The sequence below is a fragment of the Lemur catta genome, chromosome 7 (assembly GCF_020740605.2).
Source record: "Lemur catta isolate mLemCat1 chromosome 7, mLemCat1.pri, whole genome shotgun sequence".
NCBI classification, from domain to species: domain Eukaryota; kingdom Metazoa; phylum Chordata; class Mammalia; order Primates; family Lemuridae; genus Lemur; species Lemur catta.
Genome location: NC_059134.1, coordinates 30,276,700 through 30,300,578, shown reverse-complemented (window position 1 = coordinate 30,300,578; position 23,879 = coordinate 30,276,700). Strand labels below are relative to the sequence as shown.

Below are 23,879 nucleotides of genomic sequence, written 5' to 3'. Positions count from 1 at the left end.
CAATAACAACATTACATGTGAATGGTGTAAATGCTCCAACAAAATGCAAAGAGTATCCTACTGGATAAAAAATGTTAGCTAACAACATGGCTGCCTACAAAAAGATACAGCTAAAATATAAAGATTCAGAATGTTGAAAGTAAAATAATGGGAAAGATGCATGCAAATAAGAGGTAGTTCGTGTGGCTGCATTTATATCAGAGATTTGGGACCTTAAGGCAAAGAGTATTACTAGAGATAAAGGGAGATACCTCATAATGATGATAGGTTTAATTCATAAGAAAGATACAATAGTCTTAAGTTGGTATTCATTTAATAACATGCTCATAAATACATATAAACTATCAGAAAAACATAAAAACATTCAACCATAGTGGAAGATTTTAATATATACCTCTCAGTTGCTCATAGTACAACTAGTCAAAATAATCAGTAAGGATATAGAAGATTTGAGCAACATAATTGACAAACTTGACCTAATTGACAACTATGCAATACTATGCTCAACAACTAAAGAATACATATTCTTTTCAAGTATAGATAAAAATTTATAAAAATAAACAACAGGGTATTGAAATTACAGTGCAATTAAGACAAAAACTGTAACAAACACATAATGTGGTAATTCCCAAATGTTTGGAAATTTAAAAGTATAATTCTAAATAACTGGAATAAATCAAAGTAGAAATTTAAAAAATATTTTAAATTGAATTTAATGATGAAAATGACATATCAAAACTTGTAAGCTGCAGCTAAAACCATTCTTAGATAAAAATTTGTAGTTTTAAATGATTATATCAGAAAAGGCTAAAAATCAATATATTAAGCACCCATTTCAAAAAGTTAGAAAAATACTAGCTAATACAATTCAAAGAAAATATAAAGAAAGAAATAATAAGGAGCAGAAAATGATGAAGTAGGAAATGAATGAACAATGATAGGGACAACAAAGTCGAAAGTTGGTTCTTTGAAAAGACTAATAAAAGTGAAAAACCCCAATGAGATTGGTCAAGAAAAAGAGTGAAGATACAAATAATCAATATCAGGAATGAAATAAAAAGAACTATTAATATTACAGATTCTAAGACATCAGTAAGACCATAAGAGCATATTATAAACAATTTTAAGCTAATAAATTTGGAAATTTAGATGACAACCTCCTAGAAGAATACAACTTACCAAAGCTAGCACAAGAATAAATAGGAAATAGACCTATAGCTATAAATTGCATTTGTAATTTAAAATCTTCTCACAAAGAAAACTTCTGGCACAAATGGCTTCACTGGTAAAAACCTTACAAAAATTTAAGGCAGAAATAACACTGAATGTAAAAAAAAAAAAAAATCCAGAAAATAATTGGAGAAGGAACATTTCCCAATTTGTTTTAGGAAGCCAGCTAAATTTGATAACAAAATCTGGCAGAGACAGTAAATTACATGTTTTGTGTGAACACAGGTGGAAAAATTTACACAAAAAATTAGCAAACTAAATTCAGTAATATTTAAAAAGGATAGGCCGGGTGTGGTGGCTCACACCTGTAATCCTAGCATTCTGGGAGGCCAAAGCGGGAGGATCACTTGAAGTCAGGAGTTCGAGACCAGCCTGAGCAAGAGCGAGACCCCATTTCTACTAAAAATAGAAAAATTAGCTAGGCTTGGTGGTGTGTGCCTGTAGTCCCAGCTACTCGGGAGGCTGAGGTAGGAGGATCACCTGAGCCCAGGAGTTTAAGGTTGCTGTGAGCTAGGCTGACATCATGGCACTCTAGCCTGGGCAACACAGCAAGACTCTGTCTCAAAAAAAAAAAAAAAAAAAAAAGGATAAAACATCATGACCAAAATGTACATATTCTAGGAATGCTAAGAATATTTAACATTCAAACAAAAAAAATCAGAACAAAAGAAAAATATTATCTCAATTAAACCAGAAAAATATCTCATAAAATTTAGCATCTATTCTTGGATTTTAAAAAATCTCTTTTAGCTCAACAGAAATAGCAGGGAACTTCTTTAATCAGGTAAGAGATTTCTACAAAAAACCCAATAGCACATTTAATACTTAATGATGAAGTACTGAGCACCTTCCCTCTGAGATCAAGAATCAGACAGTGGTTATCACCTCTATTCACCATTACTGAAGGTGCTAGACAGTAAAAAATGGCAAGAAAAAGAAATAAAATATATAATGTTTTGGAAGGGAAAGATAAAATGCAGTATTTGAGGATAATAGGATTATTTATATAGAAAATCTAAAATAATCTATGTACAAATTATTAGAATTAATAAATGAGGATTATAAAGTTGCTGGTAACAAAGCTAATACACAAAAATTGATTGTCTATTATACTAGCATTAGTACCAAAAATTAGAAAAAAAATTTGTAATTACCTTTTATAGGAGCATCAAAGAGCAACGCATAAATCTTACAAAAGATGTGCAAGATTTCTATACAGAAAATTATAAAGCATTGTTGAGAGAAAATATAGAACTAAATAATGTTACAAATTAGGCTTTCCAAAAGTAGATGCTGATACGAAGTTTGAGTGCCACGGTTTATTAGGTATCAACACCTATGAAAGGAAGGGGAAAGAAGAAGAACTGGGCAGAGAAAGAATCTGAACTGCAACACAAGCCCCACAAAGCCTGGGCCAGTCCTACAGGGAGCTCTAAAGTGAATACTGCCCAATAGAGTTGTTCCACATCACAATGGGTTTTATACCCATCTCCCCACCCACCACACTCTGCTCAGTCACTGGATGTGGGCTGTCCTGGCAAGCACTGACCCAGGGTCAGGCAGTTGTCTTCAGTTAAGATAGGAACTGAAGATCCTCACAGCTAGAGGCTGTCTACTGACCATATTCCCTGTGATTGGGTAGTAAGCCCTTCTGTAAAGAGGGATCTGAGCAGCACATCTCATATTTCCCACAAATGGTCATGGATTGGAGATTCATGATATCAGTTTTATTCAAATTGATCTAAATGTTCAATACAATCCCAATCAAAATCCCAACAGATTTTTAAAATATTTTTTATTGTGGTAAAATACACGACAGAAATTTAACATTAGTGACATTTAGTACTTTCATAATATTGTACAGCCACTATCTACTTCCAGAACATTTTCATCACTCCAAAAGGAAATCCTATACCCATTAAGCAGTCACTCCCCCTTTCTCCCAGGCCCTGATAACCACTAATCTTCTACCTCTTTTTGAATATTCTCTATTTGCTAAGACATCTCTATCTATCTTTCTCCTCAGCTTTCTCCTTCCTAGGCCGTTGGGTCTGCCTGTTCTTGCTGTGTCTGCCCTATCTCTTGCCTCAGGTGGCTGCAGGTAGTATATGACTTTAAATGCTAGAAGCTACCCCAGCCCTGGAGTTGCATGGAGAGTAGTGAAACAAAGGCAAACCTCTGTGCTTCTCAGGGAACTTCCAGACATGTCAAAATGCACAACTATCAAAGACACCTCCAAAAGATTTGATAAATGAATTCAGTAAAGTTTCAGGATACAAAATCAATGTACAGAAATCAGTAGCATTTCTATACACCAATAACAATCAAGCTGAAAGCCAAATCAAGAAGGTAATCCCATTTATAATAGATACAAAAGAAATAAGTAAAATACCTAGAAATTTATTTAACCAAAGAGATGAAAGATCTATACAAGGAAAACTACAAAACGCTGTTGAAGGAAATTGTAGATGACACAAACAAGTGTAAAAACATTCCATATTCATTGATCAGAAAAATCAACATTATTAAAATGACCATACTGCCCAAAGTAATCTATAGATTCAAAGAATTCCTATCAAAATACCAAAGTTTTGATAGGTATTCAAATTCATTTTTCACAGAATTAAAAAATATATCCTAAAATTCATATGGAACCAAAAAAGATCCCAAACAGCCAAAGCAATCCTAAGCAAAAAGAACAAAGCTAGAGGCATCATTACATTACCTGGCTTCAAATCATACTACAAGGCTATAGTAACCAAAACAGCATGGTACTGGTATACACATAGATCAATGGAACAGAATAGAGAACCCAGAAATAAAGCCACATACCTACAACCAATTAATATTTGACAAAAGAGTCAACAAAAACATATTCTGGGGAAAGGACACCCTTTTCAATAAATGGTGCTGAGAAAATTGGATTGCCATAAGTAGAAGAAAGAAACTTGAGCCATATCTCTCACCATATACAAAAATTGCTGGGTATAGATCCAAAGGAAAATAAATTATTACGTCAAAATGATGCCTACACTCGTGTTTATAGCAGCCCTATTCACAATATCAAAGACATACAATCAACCTAAGTGTCCATTAACCAATGCCTGGATACAGAAAATGTGGCATATATACAACAGAATACTACTCAGTTATAAAAAAGAATGAAATCATGTCTTTTGCATTAATATGGATGAATCTGGATGCCATTATCTCAAGTGAAATAATTCAGAAACAGAAAGTCAAATACCACATGTTCTCACTTACTAGTGGGAGCTAAGTAATGTGGATACATGGATATAGAGTGTGGAGTAATAGACACTGGAGACTTAGAAGGGTAGGAGAATGGGAAGGGAGAGAGGGATAATTATTTACTTAATGGGCACCATGTACACTGTTTGGGTGATGGCTACACTAAAGCCCAGACTTCACCACTACGCAATATATCCATGTAACAAAACTGCACTGGGGCCAGATGCAGTGGCTTACGCCTGTAATCCCAGCACTTTGGGAAGCCAAGGCAGGAGGATTGCTTGAGGCCAGAAGTTTGAGACTAGCCTGGACAACATAGTGAGACCTCCCTCTACAAGAAAAATTAGCCGGCTGTGGTGGCACATACCTGTACTCCCAGCTACTTGGGAGGGTGAGGCAGAAGGATCACCTGAGCCCAGGAGTTTGAGGCTGCAGTGAGTAAGCTATGATCTTGCCACTGCACTCCAGCATGGGCAATAGAGCAAGACAACTGTCTCTTTTAAAAAAAAAAAATGGTTCAGACAGTAAATTTTATGTTATGTGTCTTTTACTACAATAAAATAAATTAGAAAAAAAGAAATAGTAATAAAAATAGAATATATAGCCAGGCACAGTGGCTCATGCCTGTAATCCCAACACTTTGGGAGGCTGAAGCAGGAGGATCACTTGAAGCCGAGAGTTCAAGACCAGCCTGGGTAACACAGTGAATGAGACCCTGTCTCTACAAAAAAAAAAAAAAGAACATATAAATAACTGCTAAAAACCAGTAAGAATAGAAGAGATGCGTGCGCGCCCCCTTCCCCCACATATACATAGGAAACTTGAACAAGCACTTCACAAAAGATTTTCAAACTCATTAGTATCAGGGAAATACAAATTAAAAACTAACAATATCAAGTGTTAGCAAGGATACAGAGTATTAAGAATTCCCCAGAACTGCCGGTATGAATATAAATTAGTATAATAACTTTGGGAAATAGTTTGGAATTATTTCCTAGAGTTGTTATAAGCATAACTCATCACTCAGCAATTCCACTTAGAGTATACGCCAAAAAAAAAAATGTGTGCATGTTTACACTAGGAGCCATGAATAAGAACATTCCTAGAAGCAGTTACTACAATAGCCCCAAACTGGAAATAATACAAAGGTCAATCAACTGTAGCATGAATAAACAGTAATATGTTAATAAAAGGGAATAATGTCTATTAATTAAAAATGATTGAAATTTAGCTATGTACAGTCAAATGTAATGGTGAATGAACAAATCTATACTCCTAAAGCATATTATAGGCATTCTATTTATATATAGTTCAAAAACAAAACTAAAGTATAATGTTAGAATTCAAAATAGTGATTGCCTTTTGGAAGGAGGGAGTTGGCAGTGATTTGTAGGGCACCTGAAGGGGGCGATAGGGAATACGAAAACATTGATCTGTGTGATGGGTGTTAGTTTTGTGCAGATTCATTGAGCTATTTATTTATGTTTTATGAACTTTCAACTTGTAGTAATACTTTAATAGAAGAGTTTAAAAAAAGAAACAGACATGAGCACACTGAATTGATAAAGCAGCCACATATTTTTAAGGAAAAAATAAGATGTTGTATCAATAAATAATGTCCTTACCTCTTTAGGATTAATAAATTTCATTATCTGACGTGGTTCTCCTTGTCTTCTTAAATCAATCATACTTTTCAAATGTTGGTATATAGTGACATTCTAAAGGTTCAAACACATGAAATTTTATGGTCAAACTGGATTTTCTACTTCTACTTTGCTTTTTGCCCAGTTAGGGCAAAAATGTATAAAAACCATAAAATAGATTTTATGTATGTACACAAGATTTTAGAAATATTATCCACTCAGGATTTGCTTCAGTAAGCCAGGTAATATTGGTAGTATTCTCACAAAGAGTTTTACTCTTAAATTTATAACCACATCACTACCAACTAAAAATATAATACCCAAAACTTTGGTTGGGTCACCCACCTCAGGATACTCTCTACAGTAATCTAGGAGAAAAACAAAATATAGCCTACTAGTTAAGAATTCATGGTACAGTATTCAGATTGGATTCAATTGTTAGTACTTACTAGCTGTGTGACCCTGAACAAGTTGCTTAACCTCTCTGTACTCAGTTTTTCCAACTATAAAATGGGAATGATAGTAGGTATCTCATACAGCTACGGTGAGGGATAAATGAATTAATATTTGTAAAACACTTACAATAGTTATGGCACAAGAAAGCACTCAATAAATATTAATAGTTGTTACCACTGCAGAATCATCCTCATTCCTGTAGTAATTCCACTGATTTACAAACCTTGCCCACTTTTCACATTAGTGCAACTTTAGTCAGACAACCCCAAACAATTCTTTTTCTTTTTTTTTGAGCAATGAAAACATTTATTATTTGTCCATTTGAGCACAATTTAAATGAAATCCACCATAAGCAAAAATCTTGAATCTGTGTCTTTACCTACATCTCAGATCTTTACCTACATCTCAGATCATACATCCTTTTCCTAGCATCACTAAAGATAGCTAATGTTTCTGCTCTCTGCTCCTCCTGGTTCTAGCACGTTTTACCTCACTAAAACACATTATTCTGCAAGTTGTATCAGGCAGACATTTTGATCTGAATCATTTACACTTACTTCTTAAACAAATGGACTATCTTGGTAAAAGAATTTTGGGCATCAAGTAGGCACAGCGATTTTTATGAAGCCAGCTCATAACAGACTTGAAATTTTACCCCAAACAATTCTTCTTAGAAAACTATTTCTTTGGTAACCCTCCCCTCAAACCCTCCCGTCCCCAAACCTCTTACTTACTCTTGGTAAACTCTCCTTCTCAATTTACTTATGTTAAATCAGATAAAATAAATTCTAATTGAAGTAATAGTACCAGTATAACAATTCGAAGCCCTGTTGCAATTGCCTATGGAAGATGGTATAGCCCATGTCAAAACAGATAGTATTTTTTCTGAAAGGAAGACATAACTTTCCCCAAGTAAAATCCCACATTGAATATCAAAAAAAATTGTATTATGGTTTAAAATCTTAATAGTATCTTCTAAATATGCAGATTACTATATCAGTTATCTACTGAGACATAACAAGTCACCCCAAAACTCAGTGGCTTAGAACAACAACTATATTATTTCTTTCTTTCTGTGAGTTGACAGGGGAGTTCTGCTGGTCTTGCTTGGACTCACACATGTGGCTGTAGTCAGTTGCCAGATCAGCTGGAGCTGGGAGATTTAATATGGCTCACACACATATCTGGGTTTTCAGGTGGGATTACTGGAATATCTAGGATGGCTTTCTCTCCACATAGACTTTCAGTTTGAGCTTCTTCATAGCATGGAGATATCAAAGTACCAAAGAGAGAGAGAAAGTAGAAGTTGCAATGCTTCTTAAGGCCTTATCTTGGAAGTCACACAGCAACATTTATTCTACATTCTATTGGTCAAATTCAAGTCCTAGCAGACTTCAGGAGGTCAAGTACAAGATGTGACCCATAGGAAGTTCAACATATACTACAACCTCACTCAGACGTGGCTCTGAAGTACAGTGGAGAAGTGAAATCCTTCAATGGGTTAGAATGTCAAGTAGCATAACTGGTTTGTATCGTGCCTGGAAGATGGCCAGAAGCATAGATCTATAGAAGGATGGTGATTGATGATTTGTCTGGATGGTGAGGGATTTGGAATGAATATGGTTAGAAAATTGGTGACAAGACAATCTAGGGAAGGGGTATGGGCACAGACCTCTCCAAATGGGCACCAAGGGTGAAGATATTTGTGTTCCATATGAATGCTCAACAAGGAACAATCTATAACCTGAGCTTTTGTACCCTCATGAAGAGCTGAAATTAAAAAAAAAAAAGAAAAGAACAATCTCAACAAAGAAGAATCTGAATAATCAGATGGGCAAGATGATTCATTCTTTGGAATCAGTCAGCCTTTTTCCCCAGCCACTGCTCTCCTTGTCCAATGGGCTCATGAACAAAGTGGCCATGACAGCAGGAATGGAGTTTATTCATAGATTCAGCAACATGAATTTCTACTCAGTAGATATGGCTACTGCCACTACTGAGTGCTCAACTTGCCAAAGCAGAGACCAGCACTGAGGCCCTAATATGGCGTAATTCCTTGGCGGAATTAGACAGCTTCCTATGACAGATCAATTATTTGAAACACTTCCATTATGGAAGGGGCAATACTCTGTTTTCACTGGAACTAACACTTTACCCTTCCATGCGCACAATGCTTCTACAAAAACTACCATCTATGCACTCTGAAAATGCTTTATTCACTGTCATAGTATGCCACATAACATTGCTCCTAATCAGAAAACTTGGTTCACAGCAAATGTACCACACCAATGGGTACATGAAATTCACTGATCTTACCTTGTTCCCAATCACCCTAAAGCAACTGGCCGGATACGACAGTGGAATAGCATTTTGGAGACTCAGTTACAATAGAGTTACAGTGATAACACTTTTCAGACTAGGTTGATATCTTCCATGTTGTAGTAAATGTCTGAATACGGTTCTATTCTTTACCATATGGTGGCATATGGTGGCATCCATGAGTCTGGTTATCAAGGCATAGAATTGGAAGTGGCTCCCTCTCAATATTACCTTTAATGATCCACTAGTAAAAATTTTTCTTCCTGTCCTTGTACCTTGGGTTCTGCAGATATAAAGATCTTAGCCAAAAGATAACCAGTGTAAACAATAATGGAGAGTAAAGGGAACTCTTGCACACTATTGGTGAGAATGTAATTAGTAAAGTCATTATGGAAAACAGTATGAAGTTTCTTCAAAACATTAAAAATATACTACCTTATGATCCAGCAATCCTACTCCTGGGTATATATCCAAAGGAAATGAAATTAGTACTAAATTCCCATGTTCATTGTAACATTATTCACAACAGCCAACATACAAAAATCAATGTAGGTGTCTATTAATGAATGAATGGATACAAAAATCAAAGAAATGTTGGTCAAAGGATAAAAAAATTCAGCTACACAGAAGGAATAAATTAAGGAGATCTATTGTACAATATGGTGACTGTAGTTAATAACAATGTATATATGCTTGAAAAGTACTGAGAAAGTAGATTTTAAATATTCTTACCACAAAAAAATAAGAATGTAAGGTAATGCATATGTGTTAATTAGCTTAATTTAGCCACTCTATAATGTATACATATTTCAAAACATCATATTGTATACTATAAATATATATAATTTTTATCTTTCAATTAAAAATATGAAACATTTCATACTGATAAGGGTCAACTCAACAAGAAGCTGTAACGATCCTTAGCTTATATGTACGTACTAATATTACTCCAAAATATATAAAACTAACATTGACAGAATTTCCAGGAGATATACATGAATATCCTATTATAACCTGAGACTTTAACACACTTCTCTCAAGAACTGAAAGAACAAACAGGAAGAAAATCCATAAGGCTACTGAAGATTTTAACAATATAACACACTAATTTTACCTAACTGACTTCAGAATACATTTTTCCCCTTAAGTTTACATGTAAGTAACATTTACCAAAACAGACTTTTTTGGAGCCATAAAGCAAGCTTCAGAAAATTTCAAACTGTTAAAATCATACAAAGTATATTTTCTGGCTTTAGTAGAATTAAACAAGAAATCAATAACAGAAAGATAACCATAAAACGCCTAAGTATTTGGTATTTAGGGTCAAAAAAATCACAATGGAAATTTTAAAATATTTTTAATTGAGAGGTAATAAATACCAAAACCTGTGGGGTATCTCTAAAGAAATCCTTAGATAGTAATGCTTTAATAGTTTTAAAAGCATATGCTATAAAAAAATAAAAGTTGAAAATCTAAGATCTAACTTTCAACGTCAATAAGTTTTAGAAAGAATAACAAATCAAATCCTGCAAAAAAGTTGACGGAAAAAAAAACTAATAAAGATAAGATCAGAAATCAATGAAATGGAACACGGTAAAATAGAGAAAACTAACAAAGTCAAAGGTCAGTTTTGTAAAAAGATTATTAAAATTGGGCCAGGTGTGGTACCTCATGCCTGTAGTCCCAGCACTTTGGGAGATGTAGGCGGGAGTATCACTTGAAACCAGGAGTTCAAGGCTGCAGTGAACTATGATTGCACCACTGCACTCCAGCCTGGGCAACAGAGTAAGACTCTATTTCTAAAAAAAATAAAAACTAAGAAAAAATTTGATAAATCCCTAGCAAGACAGAGGTAGAGAAATGGAGTGAGAGTATATTAGCAATACCCCTACAGATTGTACAAACATTAAAAAGATAATGAGAGGAAATTATAAATATTGCCAATAAATTTGACAATTTAAATGAAACTAATCCCCTGAAAAAGTCACTTAGCAAACTGGGCACAAGATGAAATATGGATCTGAATAGTCCTGTATTATTAGAGAAATGGAATCCATAATTAAAAACTTTTCCACAAAGAAAACTCCTAGACCTGATGGCTTTGCTAACGTATTCTTCCACACATTTATAGAGGAAATAATACTAATCACACAAACTTCCAGATAACAAAAAAGAAGGAATACTTTCCAACCCCTTTTATGAGGTCAATCCTGATATCACAACCTGGCAAGAACATTACAAGAAAAAGAAAGAAAGGAAAATTATATCTATGAAGAATTATGCAAAAATCCTAAAGTTTAGTAAATCAAATCCAGGAAATATCAAAATGGTAACACATCATGGTAAAGTAATTTATTCCAGAAATGACAGGTTGGTTAAACATTTGAATATCAATAAATGTAATTTACCATAAAAAGAGAATGAAGAAGAAAGACCATATGATCAACTAATAGATGCAGTAAAAACATTTGATAAAATTCAACACCCAGAGTTTTCATAAAAACAAAAATCTCAGCAAACTAGGAATAAAGTTAACTTCTCCAAACTGATGACAAGTTTCTACAAAAAACTATAGATAACATCTTAATGAGTGGTAGTATATTATATGCCTTCTCTCTACGTTCAGGAAAAAGACAAGAACGTCTATTATTACCCCTTCTATTCAATATTGTGCTGGAGGTTCTATTTAGTCCAACAAAGCAAGAAAAATAAACAAATGTATAAAGTTCACAAACAAAAAATAAAACTGCCATTACTCAGCAATAACATGATTAAGTAGAAAATCCAAAGGAATCTATTAAAAAGCAATTACAAATAAAAAACGAATTATATTTCTACAAATTTGAAAAAAATAATTAGGAAATAAAACCTAAAAAATAATACCATTTACAGTAGCATCAAAAAAAGGCAAATACCTAGAAATCAAATGAAACACTTCTATACTGTAAACTATACTGTGGAGAGAAATTAAGGTTTAAATAAATGAAGAAATACACTATGTTCATGAAAACTCAATAGAAAGAGTAAGTATAGAAATGAACTCTACTCAATTCTCCCTAAATTCATCTATTAATTCAATGTAATTTCAATTATAATCTCAACAGAAATTTTCGTAAAAATTGACAGGTTTAATATTTACATGGAAATACAAAAACCCCAGAATAGCTATCATAATCCTGAAGAAGAACAAAATTGGAGGACTATACTATCATACTTATATCCATACTTATTATATAAACCTACAGTTTAGACAATGTGGTGTTGGCCAAAATATAGACAAATAGACCAATGCAACAGAATAGAGACTACAGAAACACTTCACATATATGATTACATGATTTAACAATGGCGGCACCACCACAATATATTGTGGAAAGGTTAGTATTTTTAATAAAAACACTTGATCAGTTGGATTTCCATAAGAAAAAAACTTTGTACCTGTGTTAACATACACAAAAATTAATTTGAGATGGATACTAGATCTCAATCTGAAACTAAAGCAATTAAGTTTCTAGGAAAAACATAAGGAAAATATTATACCTTCTGACTTTGGGTTCAACAAAAATACTTAAATAGGGCACAGAAAGCACTCACCATAAAGAAAAAGCAATCTATTGGACTTTATTAAAATTAAAGACTTGTTTTTGTCAAAAACACCTTTAAGAAAGCGATGAGGCCAACCTAGAAGAAGATATTTGCAATACATATAGTACTCAATAAAGGACTTGCATTCAAGATACATGAAAAAATCCTCCACATGAATATTTATATTGTAATAGTACAGGTAATAGAACTTGGGGGTTTAAAGATGGAGAGGTGAATGGGTAGGGATCATATATACTGAGGGGTCAGATGATTCAATGTCAGCCAGACAGAACAAGAAACAGAGGCTTAAATATTCTTTAAAGTAATAAATTAACATATAGAAGAACTAAGAAATAATAACATTATGACACTGGGAGTGGAGATAAGCAGGGCCATAGAGGATAAGTAACCTAAGCTCTCAATTATCTTTACAGAAAGGCAACAGATCACTTCTAAAGTTGATGAAAAGTAATTGTACAAGCATATTATTTAGAAGCATGGCAGTAACTACTAGATCTACAACAAAAAATAGTTTAAAATGGTTGCCATTAGAGTATGAGGGTGGAGAAGAGTGGGGTGAGAGGGAAAGACTTGCTTTTCATTATAAATTCTTCTGTATTATTTTACTTATTAAAGAAGTACACATACTAATTTGATAAAAATTTTAAAAACTGTATTCACATTATTATGACTATGTAAATCAAATCTAAAATGTTTAGTCAAGCAATGTGCTAAAACTATGCATCCTGTATTAGAAATCACCCTCTGGGCCACTTGAAGTACACTGTATCTAGAATCAAGATCAAATGTATTCTCTTCACATCTTAGAACAATTTTAATCTGTCTTATATTTGAACCAAGACTTTCATGATTAGCTCTTTTTCTGAGTTTCTAACCTCTTTTTCTACACCCAGCCTCATAGTCATACTACCATTTTTCCCCCAGACATAACCTCAGGAGAGCCATTTGATAACCTGATCTAATAAAATCTATTATTATTTTTATTTCCTTCAGGTTCTGTTACATTCTTTTTTCTTTCTTTTTTACTTTTTTTTTTTTTTTTTTTTTTTTTGAGAAAGAGTCTTGCTCTGTTACCCTGGCTGGAGTACAGTGTATCATCCTAGCTTATTGCAACCTCAACTCAAACTCCTCAGCTGAAGGAGGAATCCTCCTGCCTCAGCTGCCCAAGTAGCTGGAACTACAAGCATGCACCACCACGCCCAGCTAATTTTTTCTATTTTTAGTAGAGACAGGGGTCTCACTCTTGCTCAGGCTGGTCTCCCACTCTTGACTTCAAGTGATCCACTGAACCTCAACCTCCCAGAGTGCTAGGATTACAGACAGGCATGAGCCACCTCTCCTGGCCCCTTTCTTTTTCTTTTTGTTTTTACATCATTGGTTTTCCTTAAAAGTCAGGTGAACTCTGGTTATACATTAATACTTATGAAGGTCTGTGTCAACTTTTCTAGGGAGCCAGAATGAGTATCCTGTGCTTTTTGGCTGGAGTGCAGTGGTGCAATAATGGCTCACTGTAACCTTGAACTCTTGAGCTCAAGCAATGCCCCAGCCTCAGCCTTCCTAGTAGCTGGGACTATAGGCATGTGCCAACATGCCTGGCTAATATTTCTATTTTTTTGTACAGACAGGGTCTCATTATATTGCCCAGGCTTGTCTTGAACTCCTGGCCTCAAGTGATCTTCCTACCTTGGCCTCCCAAATCCTGTGCTCCTGTTTCCCCACAGTGTTCTCACTCATTAATGGGAAGACTGGGGGCTTTGTGACATGAATGGAATAAGATAATCAGCAGGCTTTCTTTAATGGGTATGGTCAAGTAGCTGGCTTTTAAGCAGGGAGTTCCTCAAATAAGAAAATTCAGAAAGTTTTACTGTGAAGTGCCAAATCTATGCTAGAATGAGCTTTCCCAGATAGTTTGATTTTTCTTTTTTAAAGAGATAAGCCATCAGGGTTATTTTTGGGTTTGTTTGTTTGTCTAATAGTATATATCTATCCAGCAGCATATTTTTGCTTTTTTTTTTTTTTTTTTTTGCAACTGTCAGAGAGAAGCAGCAGATTTTTGACTAGTGGTAAATATCCATCCACCTGCAGCTCTGGTTCTGGTAGTGACAGTGGAGATGACTGGCCCAGCTGTTCCACGTACAGATCTTCAATTAACCCCCTTCTTTTCAGTTTTCCTTCCAGCCCTTTCAAATTGCTAACTCCAAATTCATATCCTTTCTGGAGTTCCAACGACAAAGCAGTTCCCTCATTGGAGACTCCCTGAGGTGTGTGTAGGCAAGTGCTTCTACACAGTTTGTTCAACAGGATGCTACCATCTATATTTGGTTTGCCAGAAATCAGATAAAATTTTCATCTGCTCATCAACTCCCTTCTCTCTGTTATATAGTAACCTTTTATATGTTGTCATTTCAATAGGCTCCTGGTGGGATAGAATGTAAAATATGTGTGCTCTATCAATGCACACATATACACACATACATTCATTTGTTTATATGAATGGCTTATCTGCTAAAGAGCCTTTAAGGACAAGGAAGTATTATAAAATGCCCAGCACAGTGTCAGGAACATAATATGTATTCAAAGATGTGTGGCTAGTTGGATGTGGGAAAAAAGAAATTGCAAATGATAGAAAAGCTTAAGCCTAAATAATAGGTATACTGATAGAAACCAATTAAGAAAGAGTAAGTTTCAAAAGAAAATTAGCCCAGTGAAGTAGTACTCTACAGTCCCAGCTACTCAGGAGGCTGAGGCAGAATAATGGCTTGAGCCCAGGAGTTTAAGACTAGATGGGCAACATAGCAAGACCTCTGTCTCAAAAAAAAAAAAGAAAATTCTTATTTTGGTATTAGAAATCAATATAGTTATGCCTCAGCATAGGTTTTATGGCATTGGTAGAGGCAAAAGAGGTAAATAATGAAGCTATTTTGCAATATTTGATTAAGTGATATAAAGGTGGTCTTGTGTGCTAGAAACAGAGCCATATCACTTCACACAAAATTACCAGGCACTTAGTACTACTGCTATCAGAAAGAAAAGAGTGGCCAGGCACGGTGGCTCACTCCTGTAATCCTAGCACTCTGGGAGGCCGAGGCGGGTGGATCGTTTGAGCTCAGGAGTTTGAGACCAGCCTGTGCAAGTGTGAGACCCCTGTCTCTACTAAAAATAGAAAGAAATCGGCTGGACAACTAAAATATATATATATAGAAAAAATTAGCCAGGCACGGTGGCGCATGCCTGTAGTCCCAGCTACTTGGGAGGCTGAGGCAGGAGGATCACTTGAGCCCAGGAATTTGAGGTTGCTGTGAGCCAGGCTGATGCCATGGCACTCTAGCCCAGGCAAGAGAGTGAGATTCTGTCAAGAAAGAAAAAGGAAGGAAGGAAGGAAGGAAGGAAGGAAGGAAGGAAGGAAGGAAGGAAGGAAGGGAGGGAGGGAGGGAGGGAGGGAGGGAGGGAGGGAGGAAGGAAGGAAGGAAGGAAGGAAGGAAGGAAGGAAGGAGAGAGAGAAAGAGAAAGAGAAAGAAAGAAATGAAGGAAGGAAGGAAAGAAACGAAAGAAAAGAGTGAAGTGATTTTAACTATTGGCTCTCACCAGTCAGGTAAGTCAACTTGGAATATTCCTTACAGCTATGAGGCCAGCTCTGCCCATATAAGAGCATAAGTGACTACTAAATTACCCCAGACCCAGTGTATTAATAAACTTCAAGCTCCTCAAGAGTAGGTACTCAATAAATATTTAATGAGTGAAATATTCCTAACATCTGCTCACAAACTTGATTCCTAAGTCAAGAAATAAAATGTTTAGAGGTAAAAGTCAAATAAGCCTATTATGAATACTTTCATTGACATTAGCCATTATCGAAGTCTCTGGCCCAGACTATAAACTCAATAATATTTGTGAGGTTAATGAAATAACTAATTAATTGTAACTTTTTGAAACTTTAATAAAGAAGTCTGCTTTTTAAAGTGAAGGGTGTTACACAATTCTGTAAATATACTAAAAACTGTTGAATTGTATATTTTATTCTAAAAACCATTGAACTGTTTGCTTTAAACAGGTGAAATTTTTCATACATAAGTTATATCTCAATAAAACTGCTAAATAAACTCACAAGGAAATTTTTCCAGGCCTGCTGAATGACTCTGGCAGCTTTATCCCACCTTGTAAATTCTGGATTCTCTTTCCAAGGCATCTTGGAAATTCCTAAAAGAAAATAAGAAAAAAGGTTACATTTAAAATTATTTTATATGCTCTGTTATAAAACTATCACTAGAACTCAATGAAAATTAAATAGAGTTGTAGAAATAAAATAATAAAAATCAGATTTGGTATCAAAATAATAAAAATAAAATAGTCACCTACTATTGATTGCCTAATATGTTCCAATTTGTTTTATTTTTTCTAATTCTAACAACAACCCTGAATAGCAGATTTTACTAATATGCTTGTATTAAGAGATGAGGAGACTGACCTTCAAGGCCTAAGGTTAAATAGTGAGTAACTAAGCCAGTATTAAACCCAAGTCATCTTGTCTTAAAAGTCCATGATCTTTACATACACTGTCGTATTTCTTCAAATAAACTTTTGTTAATCAACATGCACAGAGACAGAGTTCCATCCACAAAATTGCCCAGGTCCCTAACCTAGGATGACAAATGATTACAGACTTTTCCTTTCTTTGTAACTCTTAACTATACGGACTGCTTAATACATCATGCATTAAAATGTCAAAAAAAGATGAAGCTTGACTATTAAGGAACAAAACAAAATCACTAATTCTAATTTATAATTTTTATTAATACTGTGAAGGATTTAGTAATGAAGTCAGAAAGATATTACACTTTGAGTCCTTTAAAAAGTTGCAGCATAAATTGTTATTTATGCTGCTTAAATGTTTGTACCCTAAAAAAGCATCTCATTCAAAACTGAATGATTAATTAGACCAAATAATGAAACTGTTCCAGTATTGCTCCAGTGTTACCAGAAGAGTGATATACAAGAATTTTCTGTTTGTGTAGGTTATATAAATTATGTATAACAATTTTAATCACTTTCTAGTATATATAATGAGAGAAAATACAAGGTATACATAAGATTTGCAGCAAGTCATTGCTTTTGATAGTTTTCTTGCATATAACCGTAGAAGAAGACTAATGAACTAAAAGACTGAAGATGTGTTTTAGTTCACACTGCTATTTAATATAACCTTGGAAAAATAGCTTACCATCTTTAGCCTTCAGTTTTATCATTTGTAAAATGAAAGCATTACAATAAATTAACTCCAAAGTTCCAGTTTCTCAACTTTGTGAGTTTACATTATAAGGGGCACAATGGTCAAATACAGAGGGGAAAAAGGTCCTGCACTGAACACAGGGAGAAACAAGGATTTCCACTTAATCTCAGTTATTAATACTTCACAGTATAACTAATATAACTCATTACATTTACAATAGCAAAATGGTTCTGAGATGCTGTATCGTAGTCCAAAGTGAATACATTTTGCTTAAAAATTTAAAATTCTGAACTGTTACTTATAAAATGCAAAATGTGTAAGGATTTATAAATCTCAAAGCCCCGAACTATTTAAACACATAATACACATCGACTAATATGCACATTATGTTTAGAGAGACAGAGGCCAAACAGAAAAAATGTCTAAAGGATATGCCATTTATAGGAAAAATAAAAGAAAAACCTATTTATGTATTTTATTAAATTTGTTATTTTCTCTTTTGATGTTTTAAATTATTTAGAAGCTTAAAATTAAAGATGTTTTCTTCCCAACTTTATATATTATTTTTTAAATTGACATTTTTATGAATAGGGGAGAAGGTTCTCTATGAAAAATAATTCTCCCTTTTTCTTTCCCTGCAAATACCCTTAATGATATAAGATGGGTAGATAGGTTAAGTCTTTGGGCTCTGAAGTAAGATAAACCAGGATTTGAATCTCAACAAATTCTTTCTCACACTTAGCTGTGTGATCTTGCATAAATTACTTAACTTATTTAAACTTCACATTCCTCATTTGTACTCATAGTACTCATAGTACTTAACCTCATAGAATTGTAAGGATTAAATCAGACAATACAGGTAAAGCATTTAGTACAGTTTTTGACCCACTATAACCACTCAATGAATCATGTCTATTAGTACAATTTTCCACAATAAGAATTATTCACATGCATTATTCTGGTTAAAAAACTGATGTAACTAAAAATCTTAAGCACAATTATTCTTTTAATTTACAAATAACTATTAGAATAAATGGGAATAAGGAATGATGTTTGGAGATTAAAAGATTTATTAATGTTGATCAAAGGATAGTATTTTGAGAAATATTCTTTCTAACCATCAGGTAGAGAAATAAAGTATAATTTATCTTTATTTCAAGATACTTCAGGAAAAAATGTTTTCCTTGGGAATGGTGTGACAACTAGTTTTAATAATTTTTACGGACATTGTCACTATTTATGTCACTAGAAGAGACAAATACTGAACTTTATATTAACTTTTAAAAATATCAAAATTTCAATTTTAAAATGTGATAAAACAGAAACATAGTTATGAATTTTGAAACATGATAGTCACCTCGATTCACTACTCTTATATTTTCTTGTCCATGTTCTTTTTCACTGGCCAACATACAGAATGTACTTATTTTGGTTATTCACAAATAACAGGACAATTAAAAATCAGCATTAGGGTACACGTAAATATCAATCCCTATTTAACATCTCCTTAATGTTTAAAATTCAGAATTATTAACATTGTCTATATTTGTTTGCTTTGAAAGTTATTATACACATAATATACAAATTCAAATATAGAACTGCAGAGTAAAAAAGTGAAAATCATCCACCCCTATTTCTTCTATCTCAGTTCTCTACAAAGGTTATCTCTGTTATAGATGTTCCAGATCTATTCTTATATACTAAAAATTTTAAAAAATAAGTGTGTGTACATATATATACATTTGTATATATACAAATATACATACACATACATATAGGTTTGTTTGCATTAATGTGATCAAACTATATATATTTTACGTTTTTAGTTAATAATATGTGCTGGAGACTTTTCTATGTTCATACACATAGATCTTGATAATTCTTTTTACAGTTGCACATTATTCCTAAGTATGGATATGTCATAATTTACTTAATCTTTCCTCCATTATTACACATTCAGGTTGTTTCGTTTTTTTCTAATTCCAAAAGGAATATCCTTATGCATATATTTGTACACATGTGCAACTATTTTTGTAGGAGAGATTTTTAGGAGTGAAATTGCTGTGACAATACATATGCACATAAATATCTGCATTGACTCTTTCTGGACAGGGATATGAGGAACTGCTAAGAGCGTCTCTGGGGAGGGACCAGCAGACTGAGGGACCTGGGTTCAGGAATGAAAAACAGATTTTATTCCTTTATACTCTTTTATACTGTTTGATATTTTTTTTCACAATTGCACATAGTTCAGATATATACCATATAACTTCATAAATATATATACTATATAACTTCAAAAAATGAGTGCACATTAAAACTAAAATTTTGACACTGTCAAATTGTCTTCAAAAATGCTGTCCAATTTATAGCCATAAATATTCTATGGGAGTGCTTAATTCTAGATTTTACAATAGCAAAAGTGAAAAACTAAACACAAATAGGACATTAGGACTACAGTAGGTCTTTTAACATTATTTCTAGGAACTAAACTGTGTGATTTTTTATTAACGCAAAGTGATTGGTTTCAACTTATAAAACGTGTGTGTTTATGATACCACATGATAGCATTAGTGCTAATTCATGAAAATTTCATCATTTTCACATATACATTCCCAATTTTGTAAGTAAAAATTTAACACTGGGTCTTAAAAATCCCTTTAAATTGACTGTGTGAACATGTCTGAACCAGTTTATTGGGCACTTGGATCTAAATAATTTCACCCATGCTTTCTGCACACACCTGCTTCCTGTTCTCCTGTGATAGAAGCTAAAGGGTGTTTAGAGGCTGCCAAATAAGATATTAATATTGCCTTTTGAAATGAACAGTATCCTTATTTGTGTATTTGTTGAACATGTTTACTATCTATCTTGTCCCCCTATAATGTAAGTTCCTTCAGAGCAGAGTCCTTTTTCTTGTTTATTGTTATATCCCCATTTCTAGCAAATAGTAGGTGATCAGTAAAAAAACATAGTTGGCTGACTGAATAGAAGATTGGTTAAATTATGATGCATTCATACAATGGGATATTGTAAGAATGTTAAAAGTGATGCTATAAATGTATCTATTAACAGTTTGTCATGAGCAAGATACCACCACATTGCAGACTTGACCTGCAAAGTGAACAGAGGTAAGATAGAGATGGGGTGGAGCATGAGGGAGAGAGGTGGATCTCTGTAGGTAGATCTCCAATAGTTGTGCTACTCTGAGTGTGGTCCAAGGACTCATGCCAGTCCCTGAATTGTATGTTACCAGATGAGACAGAGAAATTGAGAGTAGTTAGAAACTTTTATAGCAATTTGACATTGCTGTGGCATATAAACACATGATCAGTGGGCTTACAGTTTGTATTTCTTGTGGTTTTTTTCCCCTTGTTCTAGGAATTTGTTATTTTATTTTACAAAAGTAATGGTCTGCAACACATTAGAAACATGATCTAACTTGTATTTTTAAAGTATCACTCTGAAGAGGCACAAAAGAAAACAAACAAAAAAACCCTAAGCTGTTGTTATGGCTCATCCATGAATAATTACACAGTCATAATAATGTAAATATTAATAGTACCAAAATGTATGATACAATAGTAGTACTCCATAATTATATACTCCATGATAACATTACCCATGATAATGTGAATTTGGATATAATATGATTGGTTACTGGCTCCTATCTCCAAAACAGTTTCACCCTGGATATTTAATTAATTTTGGAATAACTCAATCTTATATTGCATTCAATTAAAAATTTGGACCCTATTTAGTATTACAGCATGACTTTTTTTTCTTTTAATTAGGAAGAAGAGGGGAAGGGATGAGTGTGTATGTGTGTGTTACGGTACTTTGGTGTAAGAGAGTTAAATTCTCATTTTGTATTGTAAGAAGTTACTAAGTAATGGCTAAGCAGAAGGAGAATAACATGTTACTTAAAATATGAAGGTAAAAAACAAAAGAAATGCATGTGCAATGAAAAAGATAAAACAGAATCACGGGATAGAGAATGATCAGGGGTATATTAACACAAGTAGAGAAGGCCTCTCTAATAGGGACAGATTATTTTCATGATACAAAGCATCAAGTACTGGAAAATATAGTGGAAAAGGGTTCTAGGCGCAGGGAGTAGCAGAGAAAAATGCCTTAAGATACGGAGCTTCATGTGTTTAAGTGGCTGAGAGGAAGAAAACAGTGTCCCTGGAGCTTAGAGAATATTGAGCGGGAAATAGGGTCAGGGAGGCAGGTGGGAGCCAGATACTGTATAATTATATGGGAAATCTACTGTGGTGGTTTAGGTGGTTTACTGGAGCTGGCTTGTACTGGTTCAGTAGGGTCAAATTTTAAATTTTCAGGAATTCTGTGAGCCGGTTTTTAAATAGTCACTATTAAAAATTAAATTATTTAAACACAATTAAAGGTAACAAAACTCAAAACTCATTGCCTACTAATTATTTTACTACAGTTTATTATTTATTTTCTTAAGGTTATTTATGCCTATTGCAGGGTTTCTTAACAGTAGCACTATTGATATGGCAGAAATACTATACAATGGTGAAGTATCGCCCATCTCTTCCCAATGCCTGAGGCTATGCTGGTAGCCTGAAATTGGCCATGGTATTTACATCAGAGAAATCATCAAATGCTACAAATCAGCCCTTGGTTTATTGTTTTGCTGGCTGTCTAGATTTAAGAAAGTGATAGTGAAAATGTTAGTAATGCAAATTAAAAAGTGTGTCAAATGTCACCATTACATGTTTACAAATAGCACAAAATATTGAACAAATATCTTCCAATATTCAAAATTATCTGGTTCAGGAAGAAGTCACATCAACAAGGAACAATGAAGTTCAACATCATTTCAAGAACGAGCTTGTGAAATGCTGTTGGAGGGTCAATAATTGAGAATAAATTATTAGATTTGGCCAGATAAAGTCACTAGTGACTTTGACAAGTACTGTTTCAGTGGAGTAGCAGAGAATGAAGCCTAGGGTGGGTAGAGGAAGTAGAATAGTTGAAACAATAAGAACAGTAACAATTCTTTGGAAAGCAGAAAAGAGATGGTAGCTGGGGGGAGGGAATGGATTAAAGGTATTTTTTTGAATATGAGAGATACTAAAACATGTAAAGATTTATGATCCAGTAGTGAGGAAGAAATTAAAGTGAAGGAGAAATTAAAGGTACAGGAGAGGTATAAATTAAAGAGTAAAACTCTGAGTAGGTGTAAGAGCAGAAAGGACAGTTGCTGGCTTCAGATAAGAAATAAGACCTACTTTACATGGTTATTATGAGGCTCCAAATAAATCAACCAATGTGAAAACACTTCATAAACTGTAAGATACGAAAAAGTACTATCAAACCACTGCTCAGGTAATAAAGTGTTTTACTACACCCAGGTGCTACTTGCAGATTCAAAGATAAAGACTTTGCAAGCTTATTACCTACTTTGGGAGATACTATCCCAAATCAATGAAAACTTGTCTCATAGACTGTTTCCATTGATCTATTTTTAGGCTTCGTGAGAAGCCCACAAGATGTTTGGATGCTCGGTTTCACTTACTTTAAAAGCTTTACAAAAATCTTAAAATTAATTTGCTGGGATCAGAACCTATACTTCCTATCTTGGTTCCCCTACTAAATTTTACTGAATAAACAAATGTGTTTCGTGGCCATCAGTTTCATAATTTTGTTTTTCTTTTTTATCTGTGGTCCTTTATACTGAGAGAGGAGGAGGAAAAACAACTACTAACCTACTACTCCTTAAAAACGCCTTTCCCTTTTCCATCTCTAAATAATTGTCTCTTTGCAGAGGAGCAGAGATTTGTGAACACGCAAACTGGGCAATGGGAAAGCTTTTCAAACTGACCGACGCAACTTCACCAGGGGCGAGGAAAGGAAGCCCCGGAGAAGGGGTTAATCTCAGGCAGGATTATAAACTAAAGGCTGGAGGCCTAGTGGGGTGAGGGGCATTAAAGGAATGAAACGTCCCCCAGGAGGATAATAGGGCACGGACGTCAACGGCATGGGGCTTTTAAGGACCTGAAACAGGAAAAGCTCAGTCGCCACCACGGCGGAATAGGAATGGTACGGGCTGAGAGGAAGGGGACACCAATTCCTTCACCTGCCAATCGGCGCTGGCCCGGGCTCCGCTTGATACCTTG

At 34.2% G+C, this 23,879-nt stretch overlaps 1 protein-coding gene across 1 annotated transcript in view; it reads right to left on the bottom strand.

Moving 5' to 3' along the window:
• C7H11orf65 (chromosome 7 C11orf65 homolog) overlaps positions 1-23,879 on the bottom strand; it is a 51,111-nt gene extending 27,232 nt beyond the window's left edge. Inside the window, exons 1-3 of the mRNA XM_045556660.1 lie at positions 23,840-23,879; positions 16,609-16,700; positions 6,105-6,197 (exon numbers count right to left, since the gene is read on the bottom strand). Of these exons, the coding sequence (XP_045412616.1) occupies positions 6,105-6,197; positions 16,609-16,689 (174 nt within the window). The 5' untranslated portion in view covers positions 16,690-16,700; positions 23,840-23,879. The remainder of the gene's footprint in view (positions 1-6,104; positions 6,198-16,608; positions 16,701-23,839) is intronic.